Here is a 19,363-nt window from a genome sequence, read left to right as displayed (position 1 = left end):
AATTTAGCGCTGAGCCGCTTGTGCTGGCCGAAGCCACAGCCAGGACACGGCACCCACTCCAAGACCCCCCAAAACCGGCTCCCCGGTTAAGTTGCAGGGCAAGCAGGCGAATCCCTGTATTTTGTGCAGACCTTCCCCAAAGATGCAGCGATGGGTAGCCCAGCATCAAAGTTGAGTCTGGTGTTCTAGCTGATGCATTTTCTTTCCTCCTAGAGACTGGGTTCCCCAACTTCCCCCCCTTCCCCTATACCTCCCACCACGAGGAGGAGGACACTTCCAGGCTGGGGAGAGGGCTGTAATTACGTGATTAACAAAGGAATGTGCCCAGGAGTAGTTTTTAAGAGAAATCTCCCCTCTTCCTCTTGCCCCAGTGTTTACAGAAGCACTCCAGGCAGAAACGCTTCCTCCAAAGGATGCCCGGTACCCTTGGCTGCTTTCCCGCCTGCCTTACCAGGAAGAAAGAGCTGCCCTGGGCCGGGGCAAGTTCACCTAAGTTGTGCGGGAAGAAGCGTCAGGAGCAAAGGTTGGTCTGCAGCTACTGGGAAGCAAGGTCTCTCAGCTCCCGGTTCCTAGAAGTTTGTCACCGGCTCACACTTGGCACCAGAGGAATCAGCCTTGGCAGATTCAGGGAAGAAAGCCAACAACACAGCTGGCGGTGGAGACAGAAACTCCTGTGTGACAACTGCCCCCCTTGGACACAGTTTAGGGTAAATTAACATTTCCTGAGCAAACTTGTATGTGGAAGGAGCCGGCCTCCGTGAAGATAACAAAATGAAGGGGGCTGGCCCAGCCAGGCCTGTGAATTTGCAGAGTTCATGCTCTTGCCTCTAAACCATCCCCTGCAAAATCTTTTGAATCTGGCATTCTGATGGGGCAGTGCAGCAGACCCAAGTTCAATCCCTGGGTTGGGAAAATCCCCTGGAGAAGGGAATGGCAACCCACTCAAGTATTCCTGCGCGGAGAAATCCAAGGACAGAGGAGCCTGGTGGGCTCCAGTCCACGGGGTTGCAAAGAGTTGGACACAATTGAGCAATTAACATCTTCCCTGATGGCTCAGGCAGGAAAAGGGTCTGCCTACAAGGCGGGAGACCTGGGGTTCCATCCCTGGGTCGGGAAGATTCCCTGGAGAAGGCAATGGCAACCCACTCCAGTACTCCTGCCTGGAAAATCCCATGGACGGAGAAGCCTGGTGGGCTATAATCCACACGGTCGCAAAGAGTCAGACATGACTGAGTGACTTCACTCACTGACTCGAGCAATTAACACAACACATGCTAGATTGGTTGCTAAATCGATTGTTTGGGCAGCATTAAGACTGTGCCTCACCACGGCCCTGGAAGCTTCTAGAGCCATGTTTGGTGGGTCCCATCTTAGGAAAAGAAGCTGGAGAGCCTTGCTCATTCACGGAAAACGTCCCCTAAAGAACCACACGCCCAGGAAGGGGACTTGTGTAGTGATCAGGACGATCGAGTGGGGAACTTCTCCTGCCCTTATTAAATACAAGGGGGCGGGGCCAAAGTACCAACTGTGACAACACAGAACACCTTCCCCCCAAAGTGGTCAGGGAAAGCTGGATTAGCTGAAGAGGTGTGTGTGTGTGTGTGTGTGAGTGTGCAGGGGTCCCGCTGCTCCGAGGGGAGCTCAGACCCTCCCACCACTGGCCCGGAGCCCAGGCCTCCCCAGCCATGTGTCTGCAGCTGTGACCTGTCAGGCACTTCCTGGTCTGGGTTCTGTAATGGAAAGATCATTAAGAGTGGGGGAGGGACGACGGCGAAGAGGTAACCAGGCAGCTCCCACTCCGCCCGGCTCTGACCTTAGAAGTCTGGTCAGGTTCCTCGAAGAAAAGAATGTAGGCGCCTCCCCCGCCCTGCCCCCTCCCAGGGCCTCCCCTCCCCCGCCCCCCCCCCCGCAGCCCCCCCCTCTCCCCCGCACTCTGGGTTGGGGAAGGAAACCCCAGCAGCTGGCTAGGAAAACACAGTGGCTTCCTAAACTTGCTGATGAGTTAGCCGAGGCCACAGCTGTTTCAGCATCTGCCTTTTGCCCTCCCCACCAGACCTCGATGGGGGCTTCGGAGCACGTGTGCCAGGGCTATCAGCGCCCTTGGGGTTGGCCACCTTCCTTCCCTGGCCAGTCCTGTGGCTGCTATGGTGGGCCTGGGTCATCGGGTCCAGTGAGGGATGACGATCACTGCAGTGGGGAAAGGGACTCTTCATGAAGTCACATTTTTTTTTTTCCATGTTAAAGAAATGCCCCTTATTTGAGAATAAAGGTGATAGACATCTTTTATTTATTTATTGGCAGAACTGTGTGGGGATCTTAGTTCCCCAACCAGGAATCCAACCTATGGCTTGCTACATTGGGAACTCGGATTCCGGGAGTTTTAACCACTGGACTACCAGCAGTGGTGTTTTAAAAGGCAATGGTGTAAAAACTGGTTTAACAGGTGGAGTGTCAGCTGGGAAGGTGAAAAGTTCTGGAGCTGGATGGTGGTGATGGTTGTACACAATGTGAACGTATTTAATGCCACAGAACTGTACACCTAAAAAAGGTGAATTTTATAGTAGGTATATTTTACCATAATAAACAGTATTGGTAGTGGACAATGTTAAGTTTTGTTGTTTTTTTTTTAAGATGTTCTTACTTGGCAAAATAAGTTGTCAACCCAAAATATTGGGAGATGGGGATTTGGCTCGTGAAATCTAAAATCTGACGGGAGTTGGTGATGGACAGGGAGGCCTGGCGTGTTGCAATTCATGGGGTCGCAAAGAGTCGGACATGACTGAGCGACTGAACTGAACTGAATGGCCTCTCCACAGATTGGGAGGTAAGCGAGGGGCCAGAGGGCCCATGGACATACCATGTATTCATTCTCTCTCTCCTTCACATTCACCACGAAAGTCGAGCATTTCATCCTGTTTTCAGAAGCTCCAGTACTTTGGCCACCTGATGCGAAAAGCTAACTCACTGGAAAAGACCCTGATGCTGGGAAAGATTGAGGGCAGGAGGTGATGGGGGTGCAGAGATGAGGGAGCAGTTGGACGGCATCACCGACTTGATGGGCAGGAGTTTGAGCAAGCCCCGGGAGACAGTGATGGACAGGGAAGCCTGGCGTGCTGCAGTCCATGGGGTCACAAAGAGTCGGACATGACTGAACAACAACAAACAAAACTGTTTTCAGAAACTGAAAGAGCGTGGTTTGGGGATTTTTCTCCCTGAGATGAAATGGCTCTCAGACGGAGCAGGTAGAAGAACCAGGACCAAAGGCTGCCTGGAGGGTCAGTGTCCACACTGGAAACTCCTGTGCTCAGATGAGCTGGGGGATCTAGAACAATAAGCCTCTCAGGAGAGACCACCTACTATGGGCAGGGTTCACATTCCGGGTGTCCTAAGAAATGAGAGCCCCCTTTGAAACTGTCAAAACCACTTAGTCCCAAACTCTGCTTGAGCCCCAGATGGTTGCAGAAAGAGTACTGGCCTGGAAGTCGCTGAGAGGACTGCGTGACCTAGGCCAAGTCATCCCTCTCTAGGCCTCCGTGTCCTCAACTCTGAGATAGGAAAGCCGACTGGACAAGCCCTAATTACCCCCCACCGCCTGGCCCGCAGCTCTAACCAACGTTCTAAGTTTCAACCCAGCCTTGGGAATTGAATACCAATCACTGTGTCCCCTCGGCCCCTACCAGCACAACACTCCGTCTTCAGTGAAGGAAGTGCAAGTTACTTTTCCTTAAAAGAGGGGAGGGGACTTCCCTAGTGGTCCAGTGGTTAAGACTCTGTGCTTCCACTTAAGGAACTAAGATCCCACCTGCCTAAGTAAGACACAAGGATGTAACATACAGCAAAAAGAATATAGTAAATATTAAAGAAAAGAAAAAGCAGCAGCAGGTGACCAAAATGAAACAGGTAAGACGCAAGAATGTAACTTACAGGGCTTCACCCTCCCCACCCCCAGCCCACGATGGCTCAGCAGGTAAAGAATCCACTTGCAGTGCAGGAGGCATAGGTTCGATCCCTCGGTCAGGAGGATCCCCTGGAGAAAGAAATGGCAACCCACTGCAGTATTCCTGCCTGGAGAACTCCATGGACAGAGAAGTTGGGCGGGCTACAGCTTTGCCATGCGGTGGCAAAGAGTTGGTCACTGAGTAACTAAGCACCATAAACATGTAATATAAAGCACAGAAAATAGAGTCAATATTTAAAAAAAGAAAGAAAGAAAAAGAAGAGGGGATTCCATTTTGGCCACAGAGTTATAGCCACCAGCACCTTCAATACATGTCTCTCTTCATCTTTTCCCTCTGGCCTAAGATGTTCCAGAAGAAATCTCAGAACTGAGGGTGCGGGGTAGCCCAGAGATTATGACTGAATAAGCTAGGAACCTAGGTATTCTAGAAGAATTTATCTTTTTTTTTTTTTTTTTTTTGATGCTCACTAGCTAGGCAAATAAATTTAAAAAATGGACTGGTAGTCAGTGGGTAGTGGTGAAAGACTAACATTATAAAATAAATGCCTCTTCCAAGTGTACCTTTCAGGCATTAAGAGAGGCTTGAGAGAGCAAATAACATGGACTAAAGTTTTGGATGCCGAAGAGAGAATTTTGTTCAGTAGGTTAGTCAAGGAACCTGACTCTTTAAAAGCTAATTCCTAAAACCGAAGGGAAACAAACCTTAATCCCCAAAGTAAACCCTGAAGTTGGATATACAAGGGGCAGATATTTCCGAAAGCAAAAGGTCCGATGATGGGAGAGCTGATGACATTCCAACGGTGGTGGTAACTGACTTCAAGCCCTAAGCAAAGCAGGAGGGCGCTTCCTTCCCTCCAGACAGGCTTTCAGACAACTCTCTACTCCTCGTCTTCCTTCCTCCGAAACCCCGAAGCATTCAGACTCAGCCCTCTTTACCCTCCTCACCTCCCAGTACAGAGGTTAGAGTCATAGGCGCCTATATTAAACAGACCCAAGTCAACTCCAGATCCTCCATTTATTTTAGCTCTTTAACCTTGGGGAGTGTTCATTTGACCTCTCTGAGTCAGTTTCCTAAACATCTACCTTGTAGACTTTTTGAAGTGAGTGAGAATTAAGAGATATCAGAGATTCTCAAAGTGTGATCCCCAGACCAGCAGCATCCACATCTTTGGGGACTTTGTTAGAACCACCTGGCAGGGGCCCCATTGCAGGCTCCAGAGCTCTAGGGGTGGACATGGGTTTTTAACAAGTCCACCGGGTGATGTCCCTGCAGGGAAAATCTGAGAACCACTGCATTAGGTGACATAAAGGGCTCAATATGGGGTAGCAGTAATTATTTCTCACCTATTTGCTGTACCTTTTCATTGAAAAGGATTTCATTCCTATCTTCCCCATTTTTAAAACTGGAAATTGTCGGTATTTTCCCCTCTACTTCCTTTTTTAAAAAAAGTAGGAGTATGGATTTTTTTAAATGGGGGGTCCCCTGCTGCTGCTAAGTCGCTTCAGTCGTGTACGACTCTGTGCGACCCCATAGACGGCAGCCCACTAGGCTCCTCTGTCCCTGGGATTCTCCAGGCAAGAATACTGGAGTGGGTTGCCATTTCCTTCTCCAATGCCTGAAAGTGAAAAGTGAAAGTGAAGTCCCCTAGATTTTGTTTTTCAGTATTAATAAATTTATCTGGCTGTACCGGGTCTTAGTTGCTGCACTCAAGAGCTTTGATTTTCCTTGCAGCATGTGGTATCTAGTTCCTTGACTAAGATCTAACCTAGGCCCCCTGCATTGGGAGGAGCTTGGAGTCTTAGCCACTGGACCACCAGGGAAGTCCTAATGGAGTATAGTTGATTTACAATGTTGTGTTAGTTTCTGTTGTACAGAAAAGTGAATCAGTTATATATATATACACACACATGTAGTGGTAGTGGTGTTAATTGCTCAGTTGTGTCCAACTCTTTGCGATCCTATGGACTATAGCTGGCCAGGCTCCTCTGTCCATGGAATTCTCCAGGCAAGAATACTGGAGTGGGTCGCCATTCCCTTCTCTAGAGGATCTTCTGACCCAGGGATTGAACCCAGGTTTCCCACATTGGAGGTAGATTCTTTACCATCTGTTCAGGAAGCACGCACGCGCGCACACACACACACACACACACACTCTTCTTTAGATTCTTTTCCCATATAGGTCATTACAGAGTATTGAGTAGAGTTCCCTGTGCTTTACGGAAGGTTCTTATCAGTTGCAAGTATCTTTTTTAAAAAAAGAAAATGGATGGTTACTTCCCTGTGTGTTCATGCATGCATTCATTTATTCAAAAAGTATTAACTGAGTGCCTATTACGTATCAGACACTAAGGTGCTGGAGTGAATAAAAAACAGAGCAAAACCTCTGCCTTCCTGATATATATGTGCCACATGTCACCGCCCCCTAACGGTGGTCAGCTTGTCCTTTCACTTTAGGGAAGAAGCCTTCTCCTGTGGCTTCAGATGTCCTCATAACCTAGGTTTTATGTCCTTATTTGAGGTTGTCTTTGGGTGACCCTTCTTCAATGAGTCACTTACTGTATTTTCCTACGTGGAGTCAGAGTGACACTGGCTGGGGCTGAGCCTGACCATGGCAAGGCTGGGGCAGGGATGCCCTTTGTCCTGGGCGTCCAATCCAGAGGGGCCGCCAAGACTTGCAGGCTTTCCCCCCAAACGTCATACAGACAGTTACTGACAGAACTGAAACAGGGGCTTCCCTGGTGGTGTAGTGGTTAAGAATCTGCCTGCCAATGCAGGGGACATGGGTTCAATCTCTGGTCCAGGAAGGTCCTGCATGCTAAGGAGCAACTAAGCCTGTGCGCCGTAACTATTGAAGCCCTTGAGCTCTAGAGCCCGTGTCTGCACAAGACAAGCCACCGCCATGAGAAGCCCTTGCATCCCAACTAGAGAGCAGCCCCTGCTCACTGCAACCAGAGAAAGCCCAAGGGCAGCAGGAAGACCCACTGCAGCCAAAAATAAATACATAAATAAAGTTAAAAAAAAATGAAGTACTTAACACGGATGTGTATTTCCTATGTTTGGACTAATGAAAAATATGACTCTTAAGAAAAAAAAAGAACTGGAAGAAAATATTTACCAAATAACTTACAATAAATCTGTGTTCTATTCTTGGGACACACTTCAGACAGAGTACTACAAATTAATATATATGCTGAATATCCTTTCAATTTAAGTATTTTGTGACTGGTCCAAGTGCATTATAATATATATATATATATTTTAAAATATTACTTTGCTAAATATAAACACTAAGAAAAACAAAATTTCAAGACCCTATCACCTTGTGGATTTTTCTTTGCATTTCTTCATGTTTTAAATATAAAAAATATATACATACACACGCACACACACACACACACACACACACACATATATATATACTGGTGGGGGCTTCCCACGTAGTACTGGTGGTAAAAACGCTGCATACCAATGCAAGAGACATAAGAGACATGGGTTCGAACCCTGAGTCAGGAAGAACCCCTGGAGGAAGGCATAGCAACCCACTCCAGTACTCTGGCCTGGAGAATCCCCATGGACAGAGGAGCCTGGCAGGCTACAGTCCATGGGATTGCAAAGAGCCGGACACGACTGAAGCGACTTAGCACACACACACACAAATACTGGTAGCCTCAAAAGAACACTAGAGCTCAGGCCTGCTGAGCCTTCTAGCCATGTTTATTCTCATCTATCAGACACTGTTGGACCATTTTAGAAGCAATCCAGGTGGTTTACGTGTCCAGACAACACACTATATTCTAAAACAAGTGTGACCAACAAGGAAAACTCAGGTGTGGACTCTGACGCTTTTAGAGACCTCTAATCCCAGACCTTCGCCAGGTAGGAGGTCTCAGCTACACTGGGAAAGGCTGTTTTTGTTCTATTGATTATTCTAGGCTAGGGAACCACTGTGACTGGGGCGGCTCACAGACCTATGAGCAATGCACAGCCTCAGTCAAGAGCAGAAGAATGTCCCACAAGAAATGGCACAAGACGAGCAGCCTTACCCCGATCACACACATGTATGTACCACCCCAGAAAGGGAGGTGACGCCTACTTCCTGTGAGACAAAAGGGACCAACCTAGCAGCATTTAAATTGTAATGCTGGTCTGCCTGAATTCTGGGGAGAAACCCAATTTGATAGAGAGACATAGTATAAGACACTGGAAAAAAATTTACTGGAGTCAGACCTACCTGAGCCTGAATTCCACTTCCACCTCCCACCAGCTGTGTGTTGGCAGCTCAGTAGCGTCTGACTCTTTGAGGCTGTGGACTGTACCCCGCCAGGCTCTTCTGTCCACGGGGTCCTCCATGCAAGAATACTAGAGTGGGCTGCTAGCCCCTTTTCTGGGCCCATCAACTACATGACTTTAGATAAATTACTTAACTCCCTGAACCTCAGTTTCCTCATCTGATTATGGAAATAAAACCTATGGGCAAGGGACTGGTGTAGAGGTAAAAATATATAAAGGATGCAGAATGTGAAAATGTAATAAACAGTATTAATTACAATTTTTAAAGATCTTAACTGGTTATCACCTTTCTGGGGCAGTTTGGTACTATGTAATCACAACTTTTTGGAAAAGGTCAGTTTTCATTCCAATCCCAAAGAAAGGCAATGCCAAAGAATGCTCTAACTACCACGCAATTGCACTCATCTCACACGCTAGTAAAGTAATACTCAAAATTCTCCAAGCCAGGCTTCAGCAATACGTGAACCATGAACTTCCAGATGTCTAAGCTGGTTTTAGAAAAGGCAGAGGAATCCAGAGATCAAATTGCCAACATCCGCTGGATCATCAAAAAAGCAAGAGAGTTCCAGAAAAACGTCTATTTCTGCTTTATTGACCATGCCAAAGCCTTTGACTGTGTGGATCACAATAAACTGTGGAAAATTCTGAAAGAGATGGGAATACCAGTCCACCTGACCTGCCTCTTGAGAAACCTATATGCAGGTCAGGAAGCAACAGTTAGAACTGGACATGGAACAACAGACTGGTTCCAAATAGGAAAAGGAATACGTCAAGGCTGTATATTGTCACCCTGCTTATTTAACTTATATGCAGAGTACATCATGAGAAACGCTGGACTGGAAGAAACACAAACTAGAATCAAGACTGCCAGTAGAAATATCAATAACCTCAGATATGCAGATGATAACCACCGTTATAGCAGAAAGTTAGGAGGAAGTAAAAAGCCTCTTGATGAAAGTGAAAGAGGAGAGTGAAAAAGTTGGCTTAAAGCTCAACATTCAGAAAACGAAGATCATGGCATCTGGTCCCATCACTTCGTGGGAAATAGATGGGGAAACAGTGGAAACAGTGTCAGACTTTATTTTTTGGGGCTCCAAACTCACTGCAGATGGTGATTGCAGCCATGAAATAAAAAGACGCTTACTCCTTGGAAGGAAAGTTATGACCAACCTAGATAGCATATTGAAAAGCAGAGACATTACTTTGCCAACAAAGGTCCGTCTAGTTAAGGCTATGGTTTTTCCAGTGGTCATGTATGGATGTGAGAGTTGGACTGTGAAGAAAGCTGAGTCCCAAAGAATTGATGCTTTTGAACTGTGGTGTTGGAGAAGACTCTTGAGAGTCCCTTGGACTGCAAGGAGATCCAACCAGTCCATCCTAAAGATCAGTTCTGGGTGTTCTTTGGAAGGAATGATGCTGAAGCTGAAACTCCAGTACTGTGGCCACCTCATGGGAAGAGTTGACTCATTGGAAAAGACCCTAATGCTTTGAGGGATTGGGGGCAGGAGGAGAAGGGGACGACAGAGGATGAGATGGCTGGATGGCATCACTGACTCGATGGACGCGAGTCTGAGTGAACTCCGGGAGTTGGTGATGGACAGGGAGGCCTGGCGTGCTGCGATTCATGGGGTCGCAAAGAGTCGGACACAACTAAGGGACTGAACTGAACTGAACTAAATCACAACTTTTAGAATGTATCTAAAAGATTTTAGAATGTATCTAAAATCTTTGGATACATAGACAAATTTTATTTGTGAAAGTATGTTCACTTAAGTGCAAACTATTGAAAATAGCTTAAGTGCCCAATAGTGAGGACTGCATGAATAAATAAATCTTGTACATCTATACTTCTGTGTAGTTACTTGAGCATGATGGAAACATCTCTGCAAGGCAATAAGTACCTGCTTATGTTAGACACTAGTATATAATGTATAAATTACCTGTTTGAAAAGTCATGTTGTATAAATGTAGAAAAAAAACTAAAGAAATAGATTCATTGTTAACAGTGATTCTTTTCGGATGGTGGGCATGTAAGTTTTTCTCTGTACAAGCCTATATTTTCTAAATTTTCTATAATGAAATATTCCTTTTTTTTTTTGATGTGGACCATTTTTAAAGTCTTTTTTGAATCTGTTACAATATTGAGTCTGTTTTATGTTTTGGTGTTTTGGCTGCGTGGCATATGGGATCTTAGCTCCACTACCAGGGATCAAACACCCACCCCCTGCATTGGAAGGCAAAATCCTAACCACTGGACCACCAAGGAAGTCCCCCAAATATCCCTGGTTTAAAAGAGCAATAAAAACATTCTTTCTAATTGCCCAGAACTTTGCTCTGGTGAAGGAAACAGCCATATAGTAAATAATGTAAGGCAGGGGAAAGTCAGTGCTAGATTGAACGCTACACAAAAAGGAGAGAGAAAAAAAAGTGATTTATTTGGAAACAGAGGAGGGCTTCAATCGGGAGATGGCCCTTAAGTTACACCTTAAGCTAGGAGTAGAAACAACAGAGTGAAAGCAGGGAAGGCTAGGGATGAACATTTCCGCTAAAGGACCAGGATAAACAATGGTTATAATTGCATGTGCATGCTGTATTAAACAAAAAAGAGGGAAACCTTGTTTGGTCAGATGGATGAATGGATGGTAGAGAGGGAAGGAAGGAAGGTGGTTGGGTGGGAAGGAAGGAGGGGTGGCGGGAAGGGAAGGAGAAAGGAGGAAAATGCGATCAGTAAACAAATGGCGAAGAGACCGTTAGCCAGAGGCTAGTTTTTAACCCTGGAGAACACAGAGGAAGGGATAAAGGCTTCAGTTCAACTTTCGTTGTTGATCAAGTATGTGAAGCTTTAGCACTGATGGTTTTTAATCTCTTTCCCTGCCCAAACTCATGACCACTAATGTCCAGTCTTCACCGAACTCCTTGACCCTCTCACCCACTTGAGGCTCAACACGCCTACACATTAGGGCCCGGGAAACACAACCACATTCACGCCAACACTCACCTCCTTTTTTTACACAACCTGTCCCAGGAGGCTTGGCCATGCCACAACACGTGGGCTCGGGAAGGAGTACTGCGTTTTCAGCTCCACCCGGGCGATGGTTCTCAGTGCGTGGAACTGAGTGGATACAGCCCCATCCTGAGCTTTCCCGTTTGTAAAGAGAAAGCCTTTAAATGAAGGCAGGGGGCACCTCATTTGGCAAGGGGGGCAACGAGGGTCAGTGTGAACCAAGAACAGGACAGGGGGGCTCAGGGCAGGAGCCACAACCAGCCTGCCCTGGGGGCACTGGGCCATCGTCCCCCCCTTACTTGGCCATCACCAGCTGTGAGTCAGAGCAAGCCCTCAAGTTCAGGAGCAGCCCAAGTCCAGGCAGTTTCTCCTAAGAGGAAACTGTGGGACTTCCTCCTGGCCTTAAGAGCCCATGTCGAGCAGTTGGCTTGCAGCTGAATCACTTGGGGGGCGCAGGTGGGGGAGAGGGTGGGCAGAAGGAAGGGAAGTCCGTGGAGGTGCCTTTTCTCCAGGACAAACAGGGAGGCCCGGGCAGCTGAATCCGGGAGATCGGCAGTGCCAGAAGCAGCTGGACTTTCCCGGTCAGCAGGGAAACAGCTGTCCCGCTGCCAGGCTTTCGGGAGGCAAGAGGCAAAGGTGGTGTCCACAGGGTGAGCTGGAGCCCCCAGAGGCCCCCGAGGACCGAGGCCCTGCGAAAACAGGGCGCAGCTGCTGGTCAGGCTCTCTGACCCTGGACCTCACCCTCCCGGAGCACGACTCCCCAGAACCCACTTCTCCCAAGGCTGTCCATCACCGCCCCAGACATGAGCCATCACTCACCTCCCCAGGGGCATCCCTGGTCCTCTCTCTCCCTCTGGTCCCTGCCCACCCCCCTCAACTCCAGGTGGGCGGCGGTCACAGAAGCCAGGGGGGACAGCAGCCCAGTCTGCTTCTCAGTGTGGGATCCCTCCCTTCCCCCTACCCCGGGCCAGGGCTCTGGACAGCCATTTGTTCTTCCCTGAGAAATTCCTCCTCCCTGGCTTCAGGGGGGAGCTGGCCGGCAGAGCCAGAGTGGAAAATCAGTGAAGCTAATGGTGCAGCAATGCAGGAGCCAGAGCCAAGAGCACAGCCCTGGGGTGGCTCTGCCCGGCGTGGTCAGGCGGACATGTGAGCCCTCCCCGCCTCCCTCAAAGCCTCTCCCGACCCCCACCCTCCACAAAGCCCCGCTCCAGAACACTTGCTCACGCACCCTTCTCGGGGTACAGGAGCTGCCCCTCCTGGGCGGGGGACAGAGATCGTCTGGGAAAGAGGGGGTAGCCCGGCGCCCCGCAGATTCCCAGGTCCTGAGATCCTCCAGCCTTGTTTGCCAGTGGCTCGCCCCGCATCGCCGCCCTCTGCTCCAAGGAATGCCACTCGCCTTCCGGCACTGAGGAGAAGAAGCTTCCCTTCAACGCCCCCCACCTCATGTGAATCCGAAGCAAACAGGTTCTTTTTGCAAAACGATCTGATATGGGGGATGGGATGGGATAGCCACTGGATACACTGGCCCAGCGGACACCGGTCCTCTGGCCATGCCGATCAGCTGCAGCCAGTGGGGCCACGGCCTGTAGGAGGACAGCAGTAAGATGCCCTCTGGTACCGATCTGGAGCTGCCCCCTGTAGCCAGGTTGAAATGCATACCGCTTTGGGCCCTGGAGAGCTGGGGAGCCCCTGGGGAGTTGCCTGGGGCGGCCAGGGCCTGGGACTGGACTTGAAGCTGGGGTGATGTCTCCTGTGCCACTCACTGCCTCCCCCACGGGCCCAGGTTTCTGCAGCACACAAAGACAAAGCCTCGCTTTGTGGCGCCCGGCTTCCAGGGGGCTTGCAGCCAGAAATGGAAACGTGCGGCTTTTCCATTAAGGGTAACCTCTCCCCCTTCAACCGGCCACCAGACTCCTTCAAATCTGGGTAGGTGGGAGGAGCTGTAAAACCCCAGCCACTAAACCGTTTATTAGTTGCAGGTTTCTGAGCATGTAGGCAAGTATTTTGAGACTCATGTTGTGCCCTCCACCATGGGGTCTGGGGGTTTCAGCCCAGGTTATTGCTTTGAAAAAAGGGCAGGACCCCCACCCCCAACTATGTGACAAGTGGTCTTGCAAGCGGTTTTGGATTCGTCCACTTGCTTTTCTCCAAGTCTTATTCTAAAAGAGAGAAAAATACACAGAAACAAGCCTCTTCAAGCTCAAAGTGTCTTTCAAGCCAGTGCTTATCTTTTTAAAGGGGCATTCTTACTCCTTGGCCCATGAGCCCGCTTCGGTCTCCCCCTACCACTCCCCCACAAAGCCTGGTCTGAAACCAGCTCAGCCTCTTTAAGATCCCAAACCTTAAAGAGAAGGGAAAGGAGAGGGGGAGAAGGAGGGAGGCTGGTTTTCCTGGAACCCTTATTAAATCAACTTTCCAAGGACAGCCAGAAACTCCAGGCCCTCCCCACTCCCCGAGGAGCATTTGCAGACTGGGGGAGGGGCTCTCAAGACACACACACACTCACCACTCTCACTCACAGCAAAGCCTCTCTAAAGGGGAAAAGCTCTCAGTCAGTGGGAGCAGGGTTTGAGGTAGTTTGTCTTAAACTTTTGGGCAAACCTTTTTTATACAGTCCAGTCTTTTCTGAGGACAAGAGCGGCATTGTCATTCAATAACCAGCAGTAATACTTTACATTTATGAGGTACCTTATAGTTTACAAAGCACGGAGAGAGATTTCCCCTTAGGGTTTCAGACAGTGGGGGCCGTGGTCTGCCATCACTAAACTCAGGATGGATAATCATGGGGAGGGGCTGACTCAACCAAGCAGGGACCCAATGCCCATCAAGACGAGTGGATTTCCTACTTCTGCATCCTAAGGCGTTCCAAGCGTGGCCATGAAGCAAGCCCCTTATCACCTGATGCTTCCCTGGAAAAGGTACCCACAGCTCCCACGTACGGTTCATTGACTACGTCCAGCCAGGGTTCTGAGAGCTCTGCAGACATTCACATCTGATATTCACAAGGATCTCCGGAGTAGATGTTCATTACCAATAAATATTGCAGAGTGGCGGAGAGGGACAGCCAACAGGCAACAGTCGGTAAGAAACGGAGCCAAAATCCAAACCGGGGCAGTCCAGGGGAAACTTCATGCCCATAGCACATGAACATAACATACACGAACGCTCACAGCAGTTTTAATAATAACAGCCCAAAGTGTGAACAGCCCAAATGGCCACCACCAAGTGAAGGGATACACATTCACCAGATAATTTCATTATGAGAAATTCTAAAGTAGGCAAAATTAACCTGCAGTGACACCAAGTAGATCCGCCATTGCCCGAGCCCAGTGGACTGCAAAGGGGGCACGAGGCAAGGTTTGGGGATGACGAAAATGTTTCATGTCTTTTTAACTGAGGGTGTAGTTACATGGGATAATACTATATTTATCAAACACACTGAGCTCTACACTTACGATCAGTGCATTTTACAGAATGTAAGTGATACCTCAGTTAAGCTGATTTTTTAAAACATGGCACTATTCTTTCCTTCTTCACCACCACATCGCCTCCTAACAGCCCCCTCTCCCACCCCCTCCCTCTTGTTCAGGGGAGCGGGGACTTCGTCCTGACCAAGACTTCCAGGGCACAACTCCCCCCGTCCCACCCGCCCCCAGCTTCCTCTCCCAGTCTGGACACAGCCAGAAGCTTCAAGGACTCTTTCCCCCTGCCCTCCACTTCTTATCCTTGGACCCTTGGACATTCCTTTTCTGTTTACCGGAGCCCAGGCTCAAGATGCTTACTATTCAGTTTCTCTACCCTTCATTCCCAGGCTGCAAAAGGGTTTGTTAGAGAAAGTGGAAAAAAAAAAAAAAACCAACTTTGGGGTTGAGCGTAAACTCATATCCTCAAACCTAACCCACCCCTCTTCGTGGCTGCCCATTGCTGTGGCTGACCCCAATTTCTACCTGCTCCTCACAAACCCCCCATCCTGACTCACCTCCTTTACACTCGCCTTGTCTGTCTCTGAGGCTTCCCTGGTGGCTCAGACCGTAAAGCATCTGCCTGCAACGTAGGAGACCTGGGTTCGATCCCTGGGTTGGGAAGATCCCCTGGAGAAGGGAATGGCCACCCACTCCAGGGTGGCCCTACCCTTGCCTGGAAAATCCCAGGGACGGAGGAGCCTGGTGGGCTACAGTCCATGGGGTTGCAAAGAGTCAGATATGACTTCTCTTTCTCTATCTGTGTCTCTAGTCACCCAGAGTTGACATCCAACCTACTTAAGCCTATAGGTTTTATTTCTATAGTATCTCTGCTGTTTTTCCTTCCTTTACAACCCCCCACCCTAGTTCACTCCCTTTTTCCAGCTAGACATGCAAAAACAACTGTTAAAGTAACTCGCCTCTGGGGACTTCCCTGGTGGTTCACTGGTTAAGAATTTGCCTTTCAATGAATGCAGGGGACATGGGTTCAATCCTGGGTTGAGGAACTAAGATCCCACAAGCCATGCGGCAACTAAGCCTGCCACAATTAGAAAGGCGCCCGCGTGCTGCAACTAAGGCCTGATGCAGCCAAAAAAAAAAGCAACTCATCTCTCTGGCAACAGTGGCCGCAGCAGTCATAACTAACCCATGCTTTACCAGCAAATGCTTTATGTGGATTATCTCACTGCATCCTGTGTCATTCTCCCCATTTTAAAGATAAGCAAGCTAAGGCTTAGTGTGTTTGAGTCATTTGTCAAAGCACGTAACGCTGCTATTAAGCGGCGGAGCACGACTGGAACCTAGGTCCGTCTGACTTCTTCGTCCCATCCGTCCAAACCCAAATGCTTGAAAATCTGAAAGCTGGATCATGTCACTTTCTGCTCAAGATTTTTCAAGACTCCCAGTATCTACCCATTTAAGTACAGTTTCCTCTGCAGGGGATTAAGGCTTCCATTCGCTAACTCAGTCCAATTTTTCCAGGCATGATGTCCTCCAACTACCTATGCATCAGGTAAGTCATTCTCAGAACGCCTTATACATCCTGCCCAGCACCCCCTCATGCTGTTCCACCTGGAACACCCGGCATTTCCTTCCCATCCCCTGCCCATCCCTCTGGACCATTTCAGAAGCTCTCTGCTGCCCCGCTTCCCTGGCATTCCCACTGCACTTTGTTATAACTCCGCTCTGTGGTCTAAACACGGTCCACCTTGAATTTAGCTGCCTTTGTACTTGTCACCCTCTACCCGATGGTGAACTCCCTGTGGGTAGGACGGCCCCCCCTGCCCCACTTAGGGTCTCCAATATGTTCCAGGTCAGGCCCTGCCTTCAGTTCTGTCATTGAATGCAACAGGTACCTGCTTGCTCCAGCCTCTAAAAAGCCCCCTTCACCCTTCTCCCTCCTTCTCCATCACCCTACAAGGGGATAAACACGCTCACTCTTCATCTGTCACTCATGCAGGTCCTGCGAGTGAGACTGGTGGCCCTTGACACGCAGTCACCATGTCACATGCACGCCTGAGCCCTTCACCCAGTGCCTGCCAACCTCCTCTGCTTCTGTCATCAGCTGCTGAGTCATAAGCCACACTGCCTCTTGGCAGCAGAAATGCCCAAATATTAGTTCTCAAAGACCTTCAAAAGCTGCCAGGTGTGCCGTACCTGTAATCTCCATGAGGTATTTTCACAAGTCCGGAAAAATGCCATCAGCGGTGGGGGCAAATCTTTCCTGTTACTAAAAATCCCCCTGAATTCCCAATAAACTACAGGTCTCTACCAGCACCCTCGTCCCGCAGTGCTCTTCAAAATCTCTTTGAAATCCCTCCAGCAGTTTATCCGAAGCAAACCTCTTACCAAGCCTCCCAACAGGGTTTGTGAGACATGGTCAAGACAGAATAGCAGGCATGTGGCCATGACGGCCAACCCTCATAAAAGACATGTCTTGGGAACGATTTCTAGAAGCCAGAGGTCTGTATAAAGCTCCCACATCCCTCCACATCCTCTGTAGACCATCCAAGTTCTAAATCCAAATTCACAGGTCACCACACCCAACGGCACCGCCCAGCCCCCACTTTAGACACCATCCAGCTTAGGGAACTGGCTCTTGGGTTCCAACCAGAAGATCTTTTTTCAAGAGGAGAAAAGCATAAACCCACCCTGAGTATGTCACCTCTGGCAGATGGATGTTGTCGGCCTTCACAACCCAACCTCTGATGAAGCTGGCTGCACTTACTGGCAGGCCCCAGCCAGCTCAGGGGTTTCTCCTGCAGGCCCCCTGGGATGACTCTGCCTGGCTGAGCACATCACGTCCGGCCTGGCCCACCCTGCTGCTGAGGGCCATGTGCCCGCGCTGGCCCTCTGCCTGCGCCTTACCTTGCTCCGGCAAGGTCGGGGCCGGCTTGGCAGTGCAGAGCGTGGCTGTGACCAGCACGGCCCAGAAGAGGAGACACTTCCGGCTCCACATCCCAGTTCTGCGGTTAGAGGTTGGTGACCAGGCTCCACACCTCCATGGAGACTCCGCCGTGGGCTCGATCCTCCTTTGCAAGCTGACTCTGGGGAAAAGGAAAAAAACAAAACAAAACCCCAAGTTAGGAGGGTCTGAATGGCGGGATGGGGGGTCTCCCACATTGCAAGGAGAAAAAAAAGAGGGAAACCCGTCACACGACCACCCTGCCCAGAAGGTGCCCGAAGCAATCTCTTACTCCTTCAGACACAAAGAAGGGAATTGTTGTCTTGCCCCAACGCTGAACTGGAGGTTAGAAGCCTTAATTAGACCAAGGAGGGCTTTAATTCACTCAAACAACTATTTACTGAGTGTGGACTGTTTCCTATATTGGGAAGATCATCATCAAGCTCCCCAAGGCATGAGCCCCACGATCGATGGTGCTGGGAAAGCGAACAGCCTCAGGAAAGTCTCCCAGAGGGGGCCCGGGGGTATGAATGTGACCTCTCCCAGGATAAGTCTTCATTCCCTCTAGGGCACACCAACCCTTGTGAGGGGTGAAGAGAGATGAGGAATCATAGAATAAGTCCCCAGACTGAGAGCCACGTGAGATGCTGACCCTCTCCGAACCTACACGGCGAGGAAGCTGAAATAAGCCATCTCCAGGGTGCTTTCTTTTTGTCTCTAAAGCTGGATCCATCATGGGGACCTCTAGGATTCCAGCAGCTTTCCCTCATGGAGACAACACAACTCTCACCAGCTACTTAAACAAGGCCTCCAAGTGGGGAGCCGTGAGGTGGGGAGCCCAGTTCTCCCTGAGACCGAGAGGTGACAGCAGTCGTCCAGCAGAAATGGATCCAGACGTGGGGACAGGTCATGCAGAAGAAGGTTTCTTGCAAGGCCTGACTCCAAGATGGCTCATGCCAACCCCGGTGAAAGGCAGGGACTGCGGCCCTTTATCCTTCTCCTGTCTGAAAGCGTTAGTCACTCAGTCGCGTCCGACTCTTTGCGACCCCATGGACTGTAGCCCGCTAGGCTCCTCTGTCCATGGGATTCTCCAGGCAAGAACAGTGGAGTGGGTTGCCATTTCCTCCTCCAGGGGAATCTCCCTGACCCAGGGATCGAAACCAGGTCTTCCACATTGCAGGCAGATTCTTTACTGTGTGAGCCACCTAGGAAGTCCTTTTCATGTCTAGAGCAGCAACATGTAAAACAGTCCTCCAGGGTCTTCAGGATAATGGTCTTTGCTGCTCAGCCTTTCCTAAGTGATAACCCTTCTGGGCACCATTTGGGCTGCAAGGGGATGACCCTCTCAGTCCTCCAGGTGGCTTTTGTCCTAAATACTCCAGGGAACCATCCGAGTTATTCAGAGAATCCACTTCCCCAGAACATGTCCTCATGTGGTGCTTCAGCCTGGCCTCCCCGGAGCCAGACGGGGCCCCTTGTGAGTGAGTCAGTCCCGGCTGGCAGAAAAATCCCTGGATTCTTGGCCTCGTTCTCAAGTGCCTGCCAGCGCGGAAGACGCAGGCGGTTCCTGCGTCCCTCCCAAGGCTTTCCTGAAATGTTTTAATGATTTCAAATCAAACGAGAAGTAAACATTTCTGTTTTTCTGAATTTAGGAAAAGGACTAGACGAGACAGAATCGAGTAAGTATTTACTGTACCTAAAACCTGTGCCAACTGTGGACTAGGTATGATTTTAAACTATTAAA

The 19,363-nt window shown here is 49.4% G+C and overlaps 1 protein-coding gene across 9 annotated transcripts in view; it reads right to left on the bottom strand.

Annotated features, from left to right (window-relative positions):
* The window catches only part of FGFR1 (fibroblast growth factor receptor 1), a 50,269-nt gene that overhangs the window by 23,723 nt on the left and 7,183 nt on the right, over positions 1-19,363 (bottom strand). For all 9 annotated transcript variants that reach the window (XM_055567062.1, XM_055567063.1, XM_055567058.1 and 6 more), the window contains exon 2: positions 17,583-17,761. In XM_055567062.1, coding sequence (XP_055423037.1) covers positions 17,583-17,673 — 91 coding nt within the window. In that variant the 5' untranslated portion in view covers positions 17,674-17,761. The remainder of the gene's footprint in view (positions 1-17,582; positions 17,762-19,363) is intronic.

Source organism: Bubalus kerabau, chromosome 2, assembly GCF_029407905.1.
Source record: "Bubalus kerabau isolate K-KA32 ecotype Philippines breed swamp buffalo chromosome 2, PCC_UOA_SB_1v2, whole genome shotgun sequence".
Lineage (NCBI taxonomy): Eukaryota > Metazoa > Chordata > Mammalia > Artiodactyla > Bovidae > Bubalus > Bubalus kerabau.
This window is presented reverse-complemented; position numbering and strand designations above follow the sequence as displayed.